The sequence below is a fragment of the Saccostrea cucullata genome, unplaced genomic scaffold, assembly GCF_032062105.1.
Source record: "Saccostrea cucullata isolate Sc308-1 unplaced genomic scaffold, CSIRO_AGI_Scuc_v1 ctg310, whole genome shotgun sequence".
Lineage (NCBI taxonomy): Eukaryota > Metazoa > Mollusca > Bivalvia > Ostreida > Ostreidae > Saccostrea > Saccostrea cuccullata.
Window position 1 is genome coordinate 151,438 of NW_026928727.1, and position 20,200 is coordinate 171,637.

At 33.2% G+C, this 20,200-nt stretch overlaps 2 protein-coding genes across 2 annotated transcripts in view; one reads left to right on the plus strand and one right to left on the minus strand.

Annotated features, from left to right (window-relative positions):
• Positions 1-1,706: 1,706 nt before the first annotated feature.
• Positions 1,707-12,110, plus strand: LOC134278557 (adhesion G-protein coupled receptor D1-like). Its single transcript, XM_062760863.1, has 21 exons — positions 1,707-1,835; positions 2,077-2,148; positions 2,637-2,774; positions 3,249-3,409; positions 4,117-4,290; positions 4,457-4,528; positions 5,006-5,096; positions 5,198-5,308; positions 5,452-5,642; positions 5,772-5,815; positions 5,965-6,082; positions 6,644-6,747; positions 7,027-7,129; positions 7,316-7,542; positions 7,871-7,937; positions 8,462-8,547; positions 8,632-8,752; positions 8,938-8,979; positions 9,083-9,178; positions 11,883-11,925; positions 12,032-12,110. Exons 3-21 carry the CDS (start codon positions 2,666-2,668, stop codon positions 12,052-12,054), a joined length of 1,983 nt encoding a protein of 660 aa, XP_062616847.1. The 5' UTR covers positions 1,707-1,835; positions 2,077-2,148; positions 2,637-2,665; the 3' UTR covers positions 12,055-12,110.
• Positions 12,111-14,036: 1,926 nt separating this feature from the next.
• The window catches only part of LOC134278569 (uncharacterized), a 71,111-nt gene continuing 64,947 nt past the window's right edge, over positions 14,037-20,200 (minus strand). Inside the window, exons 94-100 of the mRNA XM_062760879.1 lie at positions 19,788-19,965; positions 19,298-19,488; positions 17,653-17,892; positions 17,372-17,486; positions 16,730-16,970; positions 14,888-15,160; positions 14,037-14,125 (exon numbers count right to left, since the gene is read on the minus strand). Of these exons, the coding sequence (XP_062616863.1) occupies positions 14,911-15,160; positions 16,730-16,970; positions 17,372-17,486; positions 17,653-17,892; positions 19,298-19,488; positions 19,788-19,965 (1,215 nt within the window). The 3' untranslated portion in view covers positions 14,037-14,125; positions 14,888-14,910. The remainder of the gene's footprint in view (positions 14,126-14,887; positions 15,161-16,729; positions 16,971-17,371; positions 17,487-17,652; positions 17,893-19,297; positions 19,489-19,787; positions 19,966-20,200) is intronic.

The following is a 20,200-nucleotide window of genomic DNA, read 5'->3' on the forward strand; positions in this document are numbered from 1 at the left end:
TTATTGTACAGGACGACAATAATTCAATTTTGCTTCAATGAAAGCGAATAAAAAAAAAACAACAGAAGTTTATAAATGATTCATTTTTCTGTCATTAAATTAGTTAATCACAAATCTGCAATAAAATTTTCCGATGTCTAACATGCAGCTCACAGTGCCTCTATCTAATTATAACCCCCTCCCCCTTCTGCTTGAAAAGCGGGTATACATGAATATTGTGATCGGGATGTCCGTCCGTCTGTCACGCTTTGGGATACCCATCTCTTATCCGCAACTTTTCCTATACCACTGAATGATTTTAAGGTCAAGATCTAGTAAATAACTTGAGACTAATTTTTTGGTGCTAGATCCATTATAACGTCATAATCAATTTCAACTTTCTTTTTCCCGTACTTTACGGCTTTAGCAGAATTATGTAAAAAAAAAAATGGGGTATTTTCATGTCATTCAATTTGAATTCATATGAAAAGTAAACCGGATACCTATATTAAATTTGATATTGATTTAAAGAAGAGGCCATGAACATATTAATTACCGTTTTCGGAGTGACTGTAGGCAATCTGGATACATTTCCTTTGCCGAATACAAAAAAACTCCCATATTCATGACTGGTTTTCTAAATTTTTCATTGAAAATGACAGTTTAAAATACAGTTTTTCATCTTGTTTACCTATAAATTATGCCCCGAAACACCTTATTTGACCAAGCTAAAGTTGTAAAGCATCAATAAAGGAATATAGTTCTCAAGTTTGATAAATCTGTAGGCACCTTTCATTTACTAGATCTTGACCTTAATGAGACTTTCTCTTTGTTACGTAGTGCCATTGTGCACCTCCAATTTTACTTTTTGATCAGACACACATTTTGAGTTTCCTAGAGCAAAACATGAACACGACTATTCTTTCTGTAATTTTGAGGGGTACCCATCTCTTATCCACAACTTCTCCTTTACAACTGAATAAATTTTAATGATACGTTCACAGATTCCTTATTACATAATCCCATTGTGCACTTCTCATTTTACTTTTTGATCTGACACCTATTTCGGGTCTTCCAGAGCAAAACATGGACTTACCATTATAACTACGAGGCAGGGATATCATTTAGTGAGCTCATCACTCGCAGTACCGCTAGTTGTATTTTACTCAATACAATCAATCACACAAAAATCTTTCTTCATATAAAATGGTTAATAAGTTAAATATGGAACTAACACAACTATTTATTTATTATAGAACATATTTGTTATTGTGCGATTTGTTTGATAAAGACACAGAAGGTTTCAAATCATCTTGTTGATGTATTTTTTTTATACCAAGCATTCCAAATACGCTACTATTTCAGTAAATCAGTCTATTTGTGCTGTACATTCTTAAATATATCTCTTATCCACAACTCTTCCTTTACCTTTGAATAAAATTTCATGATAATTTCAGAGATTCTTACATAATGCCAGTGTGCATCTGCTATTTTACTTTTTGATCTGACACTTTTTTCGAGTCTACCAGAGCAAAAAATGGACCAATTATAATCATATGGGAGACTGAGGGTAGCATTTAGGGAGCTCATCACTCACATTACTTGCCGAACCTTTTTAATAGGGTTGACATTTACATGATCAATTGAATAAAAAAAGTTATGAGCTATGAAATATCATAAAAGTGACAATTTTTTTTAAAAATAATTGTATGTTGTATTCACTACTGACCTGTGATCTACAACAGACGCCCAGCTGGCTTGTTTAATCCCCCACGTTCTAAACAGCACCAAAACAGATGAGAACGCATCACACGCCGACCTAAAAGACAAAATCAACTGTCTAAATCCACTGAGTAGTAAGAGGGCTTATCTTATGTCATACTGTTTCATTAGTTACATTTTTAATAACTGCATTTACTGAGTATCTTATAATGTGTACGACTTGAAAAAAAAAAACCTTAACTTTTGAAATATCAAACAATTAGTTCTCGCCACTTTTTTCGTATGGTGGAAGTTTATTTATGTTAATCATATTCTTTGGCTAAAACCGTAACCTGTAGTTTGTGGTATATTTTCAAACTATTCTTTTATAATTAGGTATATTCCAGCCCCCTTACCCTCCTGTCGTAGATGATCCACTGACCACCTATGGGTGTCTTCATCTAAATGGTAAGCTATCTACAACGTGGAAAAGGTTTGTACTATCAAAATAATACTTTAAAACAAAGACCTCAATTAAACAAAACACAGATAAAAAGGGTATTAATAATTTAAGAAATTAATGATATAGATCTTTGATTTTTTTGTGTTGTAGACCATTAACTTAGAGAAGGTGTTCTGCTATGTATGCAAAGCTTCCAAAATACATTTGAGCAGAATTAAACTTAAAAAAAAAATCAATACTTAAATAACATGCTAGAACATTTAAGCAAAGTTTCTATTAAAAAAATAATCTCTGTATTTTACCGATGTCATTAGTTTCTCTTTGTTCACATATTACCGGTAATTTGGAATATTTTAGTTCAGTAGTATAAATTTTAATTCAAAATTTGAAGAACTAAGCTTTTCTCTTTTGTTATCATTTAACTTTCGCAGCTAAAAACATTGTCATGTTATTTTATATAAAATCGATATGACAAATAACTGATCAATTGCAGATTCTCCCAAAGTCGAGTTTCAGTGTTTTATGGACCACATGAAAAACAAAGAACCATTAGAATCGGCGAATTGTACAACACCACCACTTCCAATAAATAAAACAACCCTGGGTAGATACAATTGTACAAATATCACAGGTGGGATTCTAAAAGAAATATTAAATTAAATAAAAAGATGACAATATTTTACATTTCTGAAAAAAGAGAACAGTTTTTGAAGGATTTGATCAAAGTTTATTGAAATTTAGTATGAAATCGTTTTTATAAATAAAGGGTCTTTTTTCAGCATAAGATTTTTTTTTTAATTTGATCGAAAATAGTTTCAGATTCAAATCTAATGTCCATAGTAATAAGTTGAATACTATTTCCAAAAGTGAACCTTAGAGAACATAGTACATTTTGATTATACAAGATTGATCCAAAAGCAACATCACTTTTGAATCAACCTTCATAAAATCCTAAATTACAAAAAAGGTTAAAAACTCGTATTACGGAATATAATTAAGGTACTCCGATCTTCAGTCAGGAAGGATAACTCTTTAATCTATAATTTAACATAATTAAGATGAATGTACACATTTTCCACTGATATCTTACTTGTGTATCTTTCAGATATCGTGCATGCTATTAATCTGTATTATGACGCGAAGGATGTGTTTGGAGGAATAAATATATCCGCCATTCCTCCCCTGCCGACACCCCCGGTCATCACGACCCAGACAACGACTACAGGATCCTATATCACACGATCTTCTCGCGTTGATCTCGATACAGTAATTCACTGCCTTTTTGATTTTTTCACATCAGTATTATATTAAATATATTGCTAAACTTCTATAAAAAAAAAATGAACAAAAAATGAACAAAATTTGCAACTCGAATTAGTAAGTGACCACAAAAAAAAGCATTCATAGAATAAAATTAAATTTTTTTTTTCATTTATTTGTGTTAAGTGACATATAGGTCCGATGGGCAGGGTGTTTGGATATTAATTGTATTAAATGTTTTTCATTGTACTGTATAACACATGTCACTATAATAAACAATTTACTTACTTACTTAATACGGGTATAAAGCCTACATTGTCGAAAGAATTTCGAGTATTTTCGTAGAACATGATCAATCGTAAAGAAAATTTTTGATTTATATTCAATGAAAATAGGCTGAAGAAAAACTAATAAATTTATTAATAATGGCCTCCATGCAAAAGAAAAGGACATGTTTGAACAATTTTCCAATGTACGTATTCGCTAAATGTGCAGTTGCACCAAGCTTTCTCTTTTCTAAAAGGAAAGCAATTGCAAAAGACTTAGAATGGAATATAAAAGGAATTTAGACTTTTTTCAGTTAAGGTAATATCTTAGACATTAAAGTAAAATTGCAATACAAAAGCTGCATGTACTTTTGTACCTTTTACTTTAGAAAGTGAAAATAAATAATTTGAACAGTACTTTGGTGAAAGTTACTTTTCGGTTCTTAGATCAAGGAGCAATCCAATAGAACCCTTAATCCAAATATAACCTTAGAGGAAGTCAACGAATTAGCGACACAACTGGAGGTCGTTGTCAATAGCAGCGAAACTGACACCAAGGTCGTGACCCAGATCTTGTCCCACATGTCGGAAGTGGAGATCACCAACTCAGAAACTGTAGAGGTAACAGCCGATTATCTACACAACCTGTATCTCTTCTCAATCTGCAAATGAAACTGAACTTATTTACAAAGTAAACATTAAAAGATTTAATTTACTTTGCAGGTAACTCGCTCTATTGTTGTAAAATATAGTTTTAATTATACCGTACATCACTTTTTCATTTCAGACGTTTTCAAGGATTTCTACAACGGTTATTCATACATACAATGATACTGTGGCTAATGGTGACAACTCGAAGGTAAATGTATAGTTTGTAACTGAGTAAAATTCCATTTTTTCAAATTACTAGTATATTTCTTTTGGAACAAGACGACAACAATTTTTAATAACTGAATTTTGTTTGAGACAGAGGAAAAGGTTACGCACTAATATGTGACTAAGAAGTCATCCTCACATACCGTATAAGTGGAAATTTTAGCGCGACGCAAATTTAGCGATTTGTCCTTAAAAACGGGTATTTTGGTATTTAATTTTAAGCGATAAGCAATTATAGCGATTTTAAAATGCACATTAAAGAAGCTATTACAAATAAAATGCAATTAATTTTTAGCGATATTCAATTTTAGCGATCTCAACACCCTCGCTAATAATGCCAAAATTAAATCCTCACTAAAAATTCTGCTTATACGGTATTCAAAATATTTCAATTATTTACATCTGGTTATTTTTAGATGTGTATGATAACATTTTAAAAATTGCATTTTCTATTAACTAGATTATTATGCCAAACATATTGTATTCCATGGAAAATGTGTTATCATCAGCCTCACCGAATGAAAATATTTCTATGGAAACCTCCGAGATGGGTATAAGTTTTATAATATTTACTTACGATACATTTTTGATGTTGAACAATTTATATAATGCTTTTTATTTCCAAAGATACTATTATTAACTAAATTGTCAGATATTTCTGTATCATATGTGGAGCGAAATTTGAGTAACGGTGACGTCATCACAATAAGCTCAATAGTTGGAACTATCGTTATGCCCATTACGGTTTTCGACGGCGAAACTTGTGAGTATTAAATCATTTTTTTTTATTGCAAAACATGAAACCATACATTACTAATTTGCAACTATTTAGGAAAATAACGTATCTATACAGGAAATTTAGAGTTCAAATATTTGATTACCACCAATCTTTTTTGCACTCTCTAGCTCGTGTCTCAACCATAATCTACAAAACCATAAACCAGAAATGGAGCGTAAAGAAAGGTTATAACTATGCCAAAATCGGGAGTAATGTTATGTCAGTGTCAGTTCAAAACATTGACAGAAACCAAACTGAGAAAATGGAAGTCAACGTCACGGGCGCCATCACCATTGTTCTTCCTACAAATGTCACAGGGGTAATAGTAATATTAAATATAATAAAATTTACATGAAAATAGATTTGGGGAGCATATTTTTCAGTTATGTTATTGTTATAATCTTATAATTCGATTGATATACTAGTATACTGTTCATTTAAAATACAGGTGGAAAAGGAAAGGTTTTGCACTTTTTGGAATTTTCAGGAAAGGTATTTTCAATACTTAGTCTAATATATCCTTTTACAGCAAGATTGACACTGAAATATTTGTAAAATAAAATTCTATTACTCACAGTTTATTTATCTATGATCAAACTTCTCAAGTCTTTATTCATGAGTCAAATTTTACCCCTCTTAAGATACTGGGACACTTATGGAGGGACAGTTGTAGAGAAGAATGATACTCACACCAAGTGTAGATACGACCATCTGACCAACCTAGCGGTCCTAGTCCTCTACTACAAACCGGAGGAACCGGTAAAGAGTCGCAAGAATATTTTGCACTATAATATGTCTAATTAAATTATCCTAATTATAATTATTTTTCAAATGAAAAAATTAATGATGAATGAACAATGACTGACCAGTTTTACATGTACAAAGGTAGTGATCATCTTATACGATTTACATATCGATTTTCTTTATTTTCTGTATTTTGTATAATTTTGCATAAAATTACATAGATTTTCCTCCATTTGCATATTTTGTTCCCTTCATTTGCATAAATTTGCATTAAATTGCCTTCCTTTGCATAAATTTACATCAATTTGCATAAAATTATCTTCATTTGCATAAATTTGCATAAATTTTTGTATAAATGCACTTTGTTTTTTGAGAAAAGATTGGTACCGTGACTCTACTTTTGTCATTGTTACTTGTGCAATAAAGTCTGAGGCACAGTGTTAAAATGTTAAAAGTAAAATGGGATATTTGTTGTCCTAGCTGTAGAAGTAAGAAATTCATAAAAAAAACTTTAGAGCTTAAACTTTATTTGAATGATGCAATTAATGCTTAACATTATGCATCATATTTTTTCAGATGACAAAGGAGCACCAAAATGTGTTATACATAATGACAACTCTAGGTTGCAGCATCTCTATCGCCTGCTTAGCACTCACTCTGATTATATACGTGTATCTAAGGTATCAAGAGTCAATCATGTTTTCTCTACCACAATAAGTATTTCAAATTATCTACTAATTGTTTACTGCATAATCTTAAAATCTTAATCCGACTTACTGGTGTATTGAAGAAAAATGAGCAATTGCACATGGGTATTGGTGGGTATTTGCATTCCATATTTTGCGCGTAAGAAAGATTTTTCTAGGGTTACTTACCCAATTGGATTTCCGCATCTGTACACACAGACATATAAATTGTAGAATGTAACCTCACATTAATATATTACTTTTGTCTTCCAGGGTCCTGAGCAACGACACAGTGTTGATTCACGCCAATCTGTCAGTAGCTTTGATGCTTGGTCAGTTGGTACTTGTTACATCAGATGGCGCTGCCAAATATATGGTACCTTCAATGATAAACTTATATTAAGCATCAAACATAAGCCAATAAGTTATACTGTACAATCTTAAGATCTTATGGCATCAAACGATGTATTAGTATTTATAGAAAAAATTATATGCACTGTATTCTCTTATACACATTTAATTTTATAGTCGTTTAATAGTTGGTTGCATGATTTTACTTCAGGCCGCCTGTAAAATTGTGACAGCCCTTCTCCACTACTTGTTTATGTCCGCTTTTGCTTGGATGTTGGTAGAAGGCCTAGCATTATACCTATCCTGCACGCGACCAATCAGCGCGTATGGCGACATGCGCGTGATCTACTCTCTTATTGGCTGGGGACTTCCCGCCATTATCGTTTTGATTACGCTCGGCAGCAATTTCCAGGACTACGGAGAGGGAGAGTACAGCAGGTGATTCTTACAAGCAATATTAAAGAAAATTGATTTAGAAAACATATAATTTCCCGATTGTGAGCTTGAAATTTGTTACGACCTTTTTTCGACTGGGAAATTATTGGACTAACAGTGAAATAAATAATTCGCAGCAAGAAATATTTGCGAAGAAAAGCAAGTCACGAAACTCGCGGAAATTTTTCGCAGGCGCCTCATCTTATGGTGTCTGCAAGTTGCTTTAAAGCATGTTTCGCTGATGATTGATTTTCATTTTAGTTAACTATGTGTGATAAAAGAATATTCAACTTAAAACAATTTTTGTTAATGAATTCATTTGCTCTTTCAGTTGTTGGTTGTCAATAGATGATGGACTAATATGGTCTTTTGTGGGGCCAATGATAGCAATCGTTGTGGTTAGTAGATGCTGTGCCAAAGTTGCTACGAAATAAAAACAACATTTATTTTAAATTTTAATTAATTGTGGATGCAATTTTAAAATACCAGTGCCTTTTTGTTTTGTGAATCTTCTCGATGATTTGGGATGTCAAAATCTGAACAGAATTCCTCTCCGAAAGAAAATATGTAAATTTAAGTTATACATGCATATATTCTAGTTTCAACTTTACTGTAGAAGACAAAGCAGAAAATGTGTCATACGTACATGAACAAAATTCATTCCATATTTTAGTAAACATGTATATTTTTTTAAAATTGTGGGATGGTCAGATATTCCTTAATGGATTTGCCATTTGATAGTCACTGGACAAATCAAAAGTTGATTGGATTGATTGATTGAACGTTTTAATTTACAAATAAAGGAAGAATTAAATGGCTGTGAGGATTTGCCAATGTCCTTTCCATCCTTGTATCAGTTTTATGAATTACATGTAGTAGTGCATTATTCAATCTTATACTGTATTTAATTGCTTTTCCCTAGATGAATATTATCGTTCTTGGTTTGGTTCTGAAGGCTTTTCTTACCTTGCGAACAAATTCCAAGAAAACAGAGGCAGCTAGACTTTTGTAAGTCAAAAATTCATGAAACCTCAAACACATTAACGTTGAATAAACTTTGATTAGTCAAGTCTTTCCTTTTCTCTATGACAGTGCCAGTTTTAAGGTGATGGTGACACTGTTACCTATCCTTGGGGTGACCTGGTTACTAGGGATTCTCGTTCCTCTCAGTCACGTGTTTCACTACTTCTTCATTATGGGCACATCCATGCAGGTCTGTTCTTAAATTGAGTAGAGCTTTTCTGTAATGGGTAGAGCGTTTTAATATTCTAAACCGCATCTGCATTAATTTTTAAATCAGTAATTGGAAATGGTTATTAGTACAATAAAAGACTTAGATGCTCAGAATCTTAAAAGTTAAATGTGGAGCTCACCAAAAGAATTCTTTTCTTTTCCAAGGGCACGATGATCTTTTTCCTGCATTGCTTGTGCAACAACGTTGTAAGTTAAACATTTAGTCAATCTTTCTATCAACATCAATTGACCTTGAAACCTATGAGGTGTTTCTTATAGAAGATTTGTTTCATTTAATTATTTTTTGCAGGTGAGGAAGAAGTACAATGAACGTCGCCGTCGGAACACGTGCTCCTCCAGCGATGCTTGGTTTGGATCCTCGTCCGGTTGGACAGAGCGCAGACATGTAATTTAACCCAAACTTTGTATTGCAGAACTTAAAAAAAATTGCATTTAAGTTAATCTTTTTTCAGAACACTACTGATTTATTGAATTCTCAATAAGCGTACTAAAACCATTATTCCCTTTTTGCATTCTCCGATACAAATTTTGTCAGCAAGGGTCATAAAAATCATTGAATAACGCAAACACGCATAAGGCCACACCAACAGATTTTTTTCTATATATATAAGACACATAATGCAAAATGGAAAGTCATTATAATGGATAAAAGGTCAAATGAAAAGCAGGAATTTGAATTTTAATGTTTGGTCAGAATTTGTTGACGCTCATTAAAGTCAAGATATTATCAGTTTGCCTGCTACAATGACCAAGGTGCATTTATTTTCATAATGCCATCTTATGGTCTCTGACCTAACTCTGACTTAGGCATAAATTTTAAAAACTGGCAAAGGACTCATTTAAGCAAGATGTTTTGTGAAACACTGATGCCTCCGGTCCGTTTGGCAAAGGTTAAAGTTTCTCAAATGCAAGGCAAACTCCAAAGTTAGGCACAAAATATTAAAAATGCTATCATTACAAGAAAGGAGTTGTCTCAATTGATATTATCTGTGAAAATGATGTCCCAAACACAAACTGTTCAAAATTTATAGTTAAGGTGATCCAAACTCCATTGTCAAGGTCAGAGGGTCAAAATTCATGGTATCCAAGGGAAAGTCTTACATCACAAGGAATATACCTCTGAAATATAAAAGCCAACTGTTCAAAAATTATGGTCAATGTATAAGTTTTTTTCCAAAACTTGACTAAAGGTCAAAAATATTTATACCCATTGAAAGGTCTTGCCACAGAGAATATACTGATGTTCAAAAGTTATGTTTGGTAATTTTTGTAAAAGTAGGTCAAACTCCAAGGTCAAGAAGTTAAATTGGGGAATACTCAAAGAAAGCACAAGGAATACAACTGTTAAATGTAAAAGCCATAAAAACTTGAATCTTTATCTTGAGGGTTGAACCACTTTCTTAAAAACTTCAACCTTGGTCGTCTTTTGAATATTTGGTGCTTTGGCTTTCATATTTTACAGGGTTACTAACTAAGACAAGGTCTTTCTTTTGGCAACATTTTTTATCTCTTGAACTTAGAGTTCGACTTGTATTTGAGAATTTTTGATTTTGACATTAAGCCTTCATAAGGGGGCATACACATCTTCTTGTGCAAAAGAAATATACATTGGTACCAATTGCGCCCCCTTATTAGCAGACCTATTTTTGTATTCATATGAAGCAGAATTTGTGCAAAATCTTGTACGTGTAAAGAAGAAAACACTTGCTGTGGCCTTCAACTTGACATTTAGATATATCGACGACGTATTGTCAATTAAAAATAGAATTTTCCATTCTTATGTGGATACGATATATCCTGGTGAGCTTGAGATAAAAGACACCACGAACTCTGAAAAATCTGTTTCATATTTGGATATTTTACTTGAAAAAGACGTTAATGGTAATTTAACAAGTGAACCAAGCTCCATGATAACCGTAATGACTTTAACGTTTCTATCGCCAACTTCCCTTACTTATGCAGCAATATACCTTCATCACCTGCATACAGAGTTTATATATCTCAATTGATTCGATACGCTAGAGCATGCTCTACGAATGAACAATTTTTAAAACGAGGTAAGTTATTGACAAACAAGTTGATGAAACAAGAATTTCAGCAGTCTCGTTTAAAGTCATCATTTTTAAGTTCTATGGTCAATACTCTGCTTCTATTTTGTATTGTTTTTTTTCTGGCTTTTGATCTTGAATATTGTTCGTTATCTCCACATATTTCATAACAACGCATTAATTTTATTCACTTTGTGATATAACATTTCACATGCCCTTGTATTCAAAGATTCGGGGGACAATGACTTTTATATGCCCATTCATCTGTCTTTCTGGCTGGCTTGTCTGTTTCACCACAAAAACTTTAGTTTGAACCACATTTGCAAAATTATATTTATAATAATTTAAACCTTGGCCATAACTTGTGAATAGTTGTTGCTAGAGTCTTCCTGTTGCACAGGTCTTTCCTTGGGACACGATTTTCCTTTAGGTACCAACAGTATAATATTTCGACATTGACCTTGGATTTTGAGCTAATTTTGAAATAATTTTTTAATAGGTGCTAGAGCTTTTATATTTCAAATGTACAGTTCTTGTGAAAAGACCTTTCATTGGGCATCTTTAATTTGACCGTTTGGCATTGACCTACTGTTGAAAACACTGTGGTCATCAATTTTGAACAGTTGGTGCTAAAGCTTTCATATTATACAGGTGTATTTCTTTTTTGACAAGACCTTTTGGGTACAAAACATTTTTGATATCTTGACCTTGAATTTTATGACCTTGAATTTTAATTGCAATTAAGAAACTTAAGAAACCTTAAGTGAGTTGTCATACGGGGACATTATTGTTTTACAAATGCATCTTGTTAAAAGTTGTTATAATGCCTTATCATTATGCATAACCTCTGGATAGACGTTATTCAATGCTTTATCGCGATTTTCTACATTTTTTACGCGTTTTTACGTTTTTGATAGGTGTCGTAACCATTTTTCAACAAAATACGCCTTTTGCGTGTTTTTACCTCTAATATTGTTTCTATGCTTGTCAAACATTTAGTACATTAACTTTTGTTAAACTGAAGAACTATTTTCCTTTCAGAGGCTGGAAGAACTCAAGGTGGTCCCAAAGCGATACAGAAGGCGTGAGTTCTCAGTCATTTATTATCATAATTTTTTTTTACATTCCTATAAAACTTAAATTTGAAAAATCTAATATGTATGAATAATTTTTTTTAACCTTTATTTCAGAGGAGAGATATGCATGGATGTAGAAAAATTACAATAATCTTGGTTTGTGCGAAAATATTCATTAAAATTTCCTGTTGTTTGTATTTCTTTAGTTATTTTTATACATGTGTTATAAGAAGGAATATAGACATGGTCTTGCACCTTGCTTTGCCCCCTTAACAGCTTACAGTAATTATAGTATTTTGTTTGTACGACTGTCGTTGATACATACTCATATACCAGGGTATATGGAATGTCTGACTTATCCATATGTCACTTACGTAAACAAGTGATAATTTAATTTGTCAAATGCCACCTTCCTGACAATAACGGCACATATGCATAGTATTGTGCATTAAACAATTTTGTCATTTAACTTGCTTATAAGTTAAGATAATCAAAGAAACATCCTAGTCTTTAGAGGGTCAAAGACTACAACAAGTGCAAGTTAAATTGGAGACAATTTTTAAAGCGTATCCTTTCCATATCATATTTGTAACAGACATGCTTGTGACCTGAAGAAGTAACTATTTGATTCCAGGGTCAACACAGGAAGGTCAATGAGTGACAACATGTAATTGTCTACTTAATTATTAACACGGTTTCATATATAGAATATCAAATGACTTTTTATGCGCCAGGATCGAAAGATCCGAGGCGTATATTGTTTTTGTCCTGTCTGTCTGTTTGTCTGCAAACTTTAACCTTCGCCATAACTTTTGAACCATGAATGATAGAGACTTCATATTTGGTATGCCTACTCCACTAATGAAGCTCTTTCAAATGACACCAAGGTCAATGACCTTGTGACCTTGACTGTGACCTATATGCTAAAAATAGAGGTTTTTTTGCAAACTTTAACCTTTGCCATAACTTTTGAACTATAAAAGATAGAGACTTCATATTTGGTATACATACAACACTTATTAAGCTTTTTTAAAAGACACCATGGTCAATGACCTTGTGACTTGACTGTGGCCTATACGCTAAATATAGCTTTTTTGACGGCAAACTTTAACCTTCGCCATAACTTTTGAACGAAGAAAGATAGAGACTTCATATTTAACATGCATACTCCACTAATGAAGCCCTTTCACATGACACCAAGGTCAACGACCTTGTGACCTTGACTGTGTCTTATATGCTAAAAATAGCTTTTTTGAACCTTCACCATAACTTTTGAACCATGAAAGATAGAGACTTGATATTTGGTATGCATACTTCACTAATCAAGCTCTTTCAAATGACACCAAGATCAATGACCTTGTGACCTTCAATGTGACCTTTATGCTAAAAATATCTTTTTTAAAATTTGTTGCCACCGGGCACATAGTGTTTCACAAACACATCTTGTTTAGTTATATTTCTCACATAGATGTGCAAGACACAGTTAATCCCAGAGCTAATTTAACCAAGGTCAAGTACAGTGATGGGCGTATTCTGTTTATTGAATGGTATGGTGCTGTTGTTAGGATGTGTTTGACTTTCCTTTTGAACAATACATCTGTATAGCTATCCAACCAATTATACTCAAAAATAAGAAAGATTTATGGTTGTTTTATTAGAAAAGAATAGAAAAATATAATTTTAAGAAAACTTCAACATGGCAGCAACAAAAAACATAGTATTTAACAGCGTTACCCTGACGTACATAATTTTTTCTGAGTATACATGATAGAAGAAAATATATAACCTATGAATGAAAGGTTAAAAAAAAGACGGATGAATTGATATGATTAAAACTGTTGAAACTAAACATGAATTTGCATCAACAAATATTAAGTAACAAAAAGAAATGCACTTTATCTCATGAACCATTACATAATTTTAATGCAAGTAAATTGATTATATATATGAACAAAAGAAATAAACAGATATGATATATATATTTATCACAGTGGAGTAGAAGAGGCACTCTCATTTTCAAAAGCAGCATTATCTTGGAATTTTCCGAATGTACTAAGGGTCGGGTCTTTTGTAGGTGGATCCTCTACAATAGGACCAGCACTATATACACTCTGTTTGGTGTAGGGTGTAAAACCTACATTGTCATAGTCTTTTGGATCTTCAATACTACTAGATCCTGAGGATTTTCCATTACTACTCTTTGATGACCTACAAGTACAGAAACGTTTTTTGACAATCTGAACAATTAAAAGCAAGTTCCTGAAAAAAAGACCTGACATTGATCATTTAATTCAAAATTTTAGCAATCTTTTCTACAGACAGAAAATTTCTAAAATTGTACAGCATTACTGTTTTTTGGAAGTCAAAAACACAATAAATTTTTCACCCTAAATTTAGGAAACAAGCTGCAAATTTCAATGTAAGCAATATGAATAATTAGAGATAACATAAATGTATGAAACACTGAGGAATCACTATTAACAAATGTTCAATGTTCTTGGATAATTGGGTTATCCTCAAACAAGAATGTACATCTCTATGAACGTCAAGTTTATTGAATCTTCTGTATGTATAAAAGATAACTGTATACAAGGAAATTTTCGCCTCCATTTTTATTTTTGCCCCTTTCGCCACAAGTAGGGGAATTCAAAGAACACAGTATAAATTCTTATACAGAACTTGGACTGGGCGAATTCAAAATGAGGCAAATTTGTGAGCAAGTGTAAAAGGGCAAAAATAACACGGGGCAAAAATAACCCTGTACGCTGACCACAAACAATCAAATCTTTATCTCCACAAACATTGACCCCAAAAATTAAAAATGATTCCACAGTATATTTTATTTTATTTTAAATAGTTTGCATGCTTTTCCATAATATATAAACAAAACCAGAGTCCAAAATTTCTATGTTATGTGCATGACTACACAGAGTTATCATTTCACCATAATAAGTGTGACTAAAGTATTACTTTCTATATGTTAGTGATGGTCTTTAATTTTCGACTCCCTCTACATCGGGGTATAGACTGGTTGGGTCGCTTCCTTTAGCTTTAGGTTCAGTTTTAGTGGCTACAGCTCCGTAAACAAAGGAACTCTTTGGATCAACGACCACTTCCTTAATATTGTCATTGTAAGTTTCATTGACAAAGGCCGAAGAATTTTTCTCTTCTATGGAGGACGCTGAATTTGAACTGAGCCTGGAACCTTTGTCATCAGACATGAGAGATTTGTGTTTTGTTCCCCTGCAAGGTCAGTATAAAACATAACACACAACTACCCAAATTGTAAAGAGAACACTTGGAAAGGAAAAATAGGGCTTTTAAACTTCTTTTGTATAATCTCTGAAATCTGATATTTAAAAATATGTGCATTTTTTATTTTTATCGCAATTTGAACAATACTGTTTCAAAATAAAAAATTTCATCAAATACAACTACTGAGAATAAGGAAAAAGAACTAATAGGTGCAGAGAATGGAACACACTCGTGTTAAGCGCTACATCTTTCTATTGAACTTAATTTGACGTGTATAAAACAAAACTTAGATGCAGTAGCTAAGGGAAAATTAAAAGTGTAGAGGAAGCTATTAACAATATTGGGTAGTTCTCTCATCCCTGAACTTCCTTAAGATTTACAGCAGATCCTTTAAAGTCCAAAAAGCCATAATTTATCATCATCTCTGAATTTTGTTAAGACTCCCAGCACATTGAAGCATGAAGTCTAGATGAGTGTACAGTAAAGAAAGTCCATCATTCCTTTGATATCCTTTGTTTTTATCAATTCATTAAGAAGCACAGAGATTCTCAAAAGTCCAGAAAAGTGATTACAAAAATCTACACTGAATATCGTTCAGATTAACAGCATACTAAAGCACAGATACTTGGTGTCTAGCAAGCATACAATTTAAGAAAAACCTATCTAAAGATCTACAAGGATAAATTAAAACATGAAGCCTTTCATTTCCTTTATCAGGTTGCATGTTCTACTGTGGGTAGAATTTATAAATTCCTCTGTCCAGTTCAATCTCTCTATCTGGAATCATGTTAATCTTTATCCTCATCAAGAAATCTGTCTTGTAACCCACACACTTCATTTCATTCTCATCTTTTAGTCCTTTCTTCCATTGAAAACATTGTAAAATACTAGATGATGTACAAATCATTCTTCGTGGATAGGGAATATCATTATATTTTGAATTTTCTTCAAATTGTGGGGCTGAGGTAGGCGTGGTCAAGAAAACTCATGTTTCAGTTCAAAAAGAAAGAAATGTGCATGTAGCATTTGTTATTCTGTGAAGTGAAGTCAACAAGCAGTGCTTTGGAAACTTGGTAGAAATATGCAGTGTAATAAGTAAACGCACATTATACTCAGGAAAAAAGCATTCTGGGATTTAAGTGGCATAAAAAATGGTCAGATGTTAGTTGTGTAATTACTAACTACATGTATAACAGTTACTAGTCTTTACATGCAAACTTGAAATCTACTATTGTTATCAAATTAATCACAGAGAGTTAAGTAAATATAGGATTTTTTTTATGATTTTTAAACCTGTTGAAAAACAATTTTCAATATTGACGGTAAAGTCATTGATTCACTTCTCCCTAACATTCCATTTCACTTAAAACTAGAATTTTTTACTTCTTTTACTTAAGCAAAAAAAATATTCTATAAAATTATAAGAGAAAAAAAGAGACTTGCTTGTACCATTTACTAAATTTAAGAACTCTAATGGCCATATCCTATAGACTCTCTGTGATTAAAAGACACCACTAAGTAAGAGTGCGCTACAGTAAGCTACTGATCAGTACTTACCCTGATGTGCGGCAAGCCTTACAGCCCATGACCACAGTGGTGAGGAAGAAGAGGGCGGCGAAGGCCCCCAGAATGATGGCTAGGGTCCTATCCTGCTCTACCACTGGGGCCGGGGTGGAGCACTGCCTGTCCTGACCCTGACCCCCAGAACCATTAGGGTTACTAGGCGTGGTGGTCTTTGTAGTGGTGGTAGGGGTGGTGGTGGTTGTAGGGTTAGAATCTGATCCAGGACATCCTGGCACTACAAATAGTAGAATAGAGATCAGTGATTAATAAGTATAGGAGCTAGTCTGAAGCCTGTTCAACAAAGCAACAAGAAGTTCAAGAGCACTCTCCAAAATTCTTTATACCTCCAATAGAAATGTTCGAGAGCGCTCGCTGTGTTGAACAGGCCTCTGGTGTGCATAATAATGCATGGTGTATTGTTGGTTGAATTCAGATGGATTTATTTTAGGTGATATAATTTATTTTGTGAGAACCTCCTAGGATGTGGGAGGGTGAACAGGTATGCAATTTAGAAAGGAATGCATTTTTTATGTGTTTTATCAATAGTGCCCATATCAGTGTCTTTATTTCGAAATGAAAGTTTGTTTAATATTATAATACTTGTATATTGACTTTATTTCTTTCACTTATACCTACCAATTTTCTTTGTCCAATCTGTAGTTACTGTGACAGGATCACAGAATTCACAAATAGTGCTGGGATTGACTTCATTGGCAACGTAGCATTTACCACCTATAACGCATCCTGTTGTCTACACAAGAAGAAATGAAAAGATCAAAACTGTGAAATATTCTCAGCTGAAGGACTATTAGATTGAGTTCTCTAATTATTCCTGATACAATGTGAAATAAAACAAGTATATGTTATTACAGAAATAATAAATTCAGTCAATTAATATTGATAACATTATAACTTACTGTAGTGTTACACTGCCCACTGCTTTCACAGACATAACACATTGGGTGGTAGGCGATAAAGAGTTTGGGTTGGCTGATGGCCTGCCCATTGTTACTGACAGACAGACTGATAGCTGAGACAGCGGTACCAGCGGGGGCTGACAGGGAGTCGGGAACGGTACACACTAATAGGGTGGAGGTCATAAACTGGGCTGGGGAGTGGATGACATTGCCAGTTGCCGAGAAACCAGTAGTGGTCATCTAGAAAAGAATGATACATGTAAATATAAGCATCATCAGAGTATCAACCATTCCACTTTCTTAGCATTATGAGAGTATCATCTATTCCACTTTATAAGCATTATCCGAGAATCAACCATTCCACTTAAAGGGTACTTAAATTCAAATTTATTCCCCTTTTCAAAAATTGCTGGAAGCTCCCCCCTAAAACAACTGTGCCATGTAACACTGCAACAAAATATTGACCTTTTGGAAGTATTGAAATTTGTCATTTGATTTTAAAACAGTTTATACGAAAACACTACAAATAAATGTGAAAATTCAATATAAAATGTAATTTTTTTCTCATTTAAAAAACAAACAAATGGAGGTTTAACATGATGGTGTTGATATTTAACCCTTATTATCACAGGCCTTTAGATCGCTTAGAAAAAAATTTGACGTGTAAAAAAAAAAAAAAATAAAGGTATGGAACTCTTTTCATAGGGTACCTACTTTCGCCAATAAAATTCTTTTAAATCAATGCTTTACAATTTTACTTTCTATCCATATCTATTCATATATAAACAATCTTCATGACTACTAAAGTTCATTCCATATACTTCTCGAGATATTCTGAAATAAATCCCAAAATTGACCTTATTTTTTTTTACTCGACATCAGCTTGGGCCTTTGAAGGGCTACACTAATTGTTAAGCGGGAACGACAGGACAAATTTTTCCCGGATTTTACTTTATATACTCGATGCATATTTGCTCATTTGCATTCGAGCTTTACAAGATTTTCTCTAATTTAATCATATGAACTAACTAAGTCACTAACAACATTTTAGCGGTCCAATTGTTTTTAAAAGTATATTATACATTGCGGGAAAAATTCGTTCAACCGTAGCTTCTTTTACATTCATAATAAACATGGCGGTGCAGTTGTTGATATAGACACTTTCAAATTAATTTCTCGTGCAAGGAATTACTATGGAGTTAACGTAACAACCTGGAGTAAGAAATCAACTTTAAAATGTTGAAAGATATTGCAAATACTATGCAACTCTTCCCTGCACTTCAAACACCATCTGTTTACATGTGAATGACCAGGGCCCAAGCTAATGTCGAGTAAAAAAAAGTAGGTCATTTTTAGAATTGATATCAGAATATCTCGAGAAGTATTTGGAATTTCGGAATGAGCTTCGGTAGAAATGAAGATCGATTATCTATGAATAGATTTAAATAGAAAGTAAAATTTTAGAGCATTTGATTAAAAAATATTTTATTAGCGAAATTGGATACCAAGTGTAAGAGTGCCATACCTTTATCTTTTTTTACACACACAAATTTTTTAAGCAATCAAAAGGCCTGTGCTTATTATTAAAAGAAATTATACAGTCAAGTCTCCGTATGAGGGTCAGTAAGTCCTGCTAAGGGTCTACCTGAGTAGCCTGGTAGTGACATTTAGGAGACAGATCCTCAGAGAATGGTCCACCAGAGACTAGCACTGTCCTACAGCCTCCATTCTGTAGAGAACACAGACCGTCAGCTTCCAGGCTAGTGATAGAGGGCGCTGCCGACTCCTGGATAGAGCAGTCAGCTCCAATGTAGTCACGGTAACACTTACACTGACCTGGAATAAAGCAAGTCCCAGTATATAGTGAAAAGATAAAAACTACTCATTTGCAAACACTTATCACAAGTATAGAATTTAAATTGGTAAAATACTCAGTTTAAGTAAAGATTTGCAAACACTACGCATAGAGAAATCAAATTGGTACAATACTATAAGTAAAGATTAATCAGTCTTTTAAACAGAAAAATATCTTAATACAGAATCGAATTTTAACATTTTTTTTTTTTTAAGTGTTTTATTACACAAAAACCATATACATCTTGACTGTTGACACAATCATGCTACTTTCACTTTACCTCCTTCACACTGCCCGTTGCCACTACAGTCATTAGGACACACCAGGGTCATGATCTCTGCTGACAGAGTCTGGAAGCTTGTGTCTGTACTCATGGTGGGGGCCATCTTAGTGAGCTGGGCTTCACACTGGACCTTTACAATGCTGTCTATAGATACACCACTGGTGCCATCGTTTGTCTGTTAAGTAATGAAGATAATCTGTTTTTAGAAAAATAAAATTCTCAAGATACATGTAATTGTGATATTTAGTCACAGTCTCATCAAAATATCAGATATTTCAATGGTTAAATGCTGCAGTTCACAAAGCAATTAGGCATTTATGTACATCAGTCAACAGAGAAGAAAAGCTTTATCATATATCTCAACAAATGAGTCTCCAAAATATATAAATTCTAACTGGCTTTTAGATAAA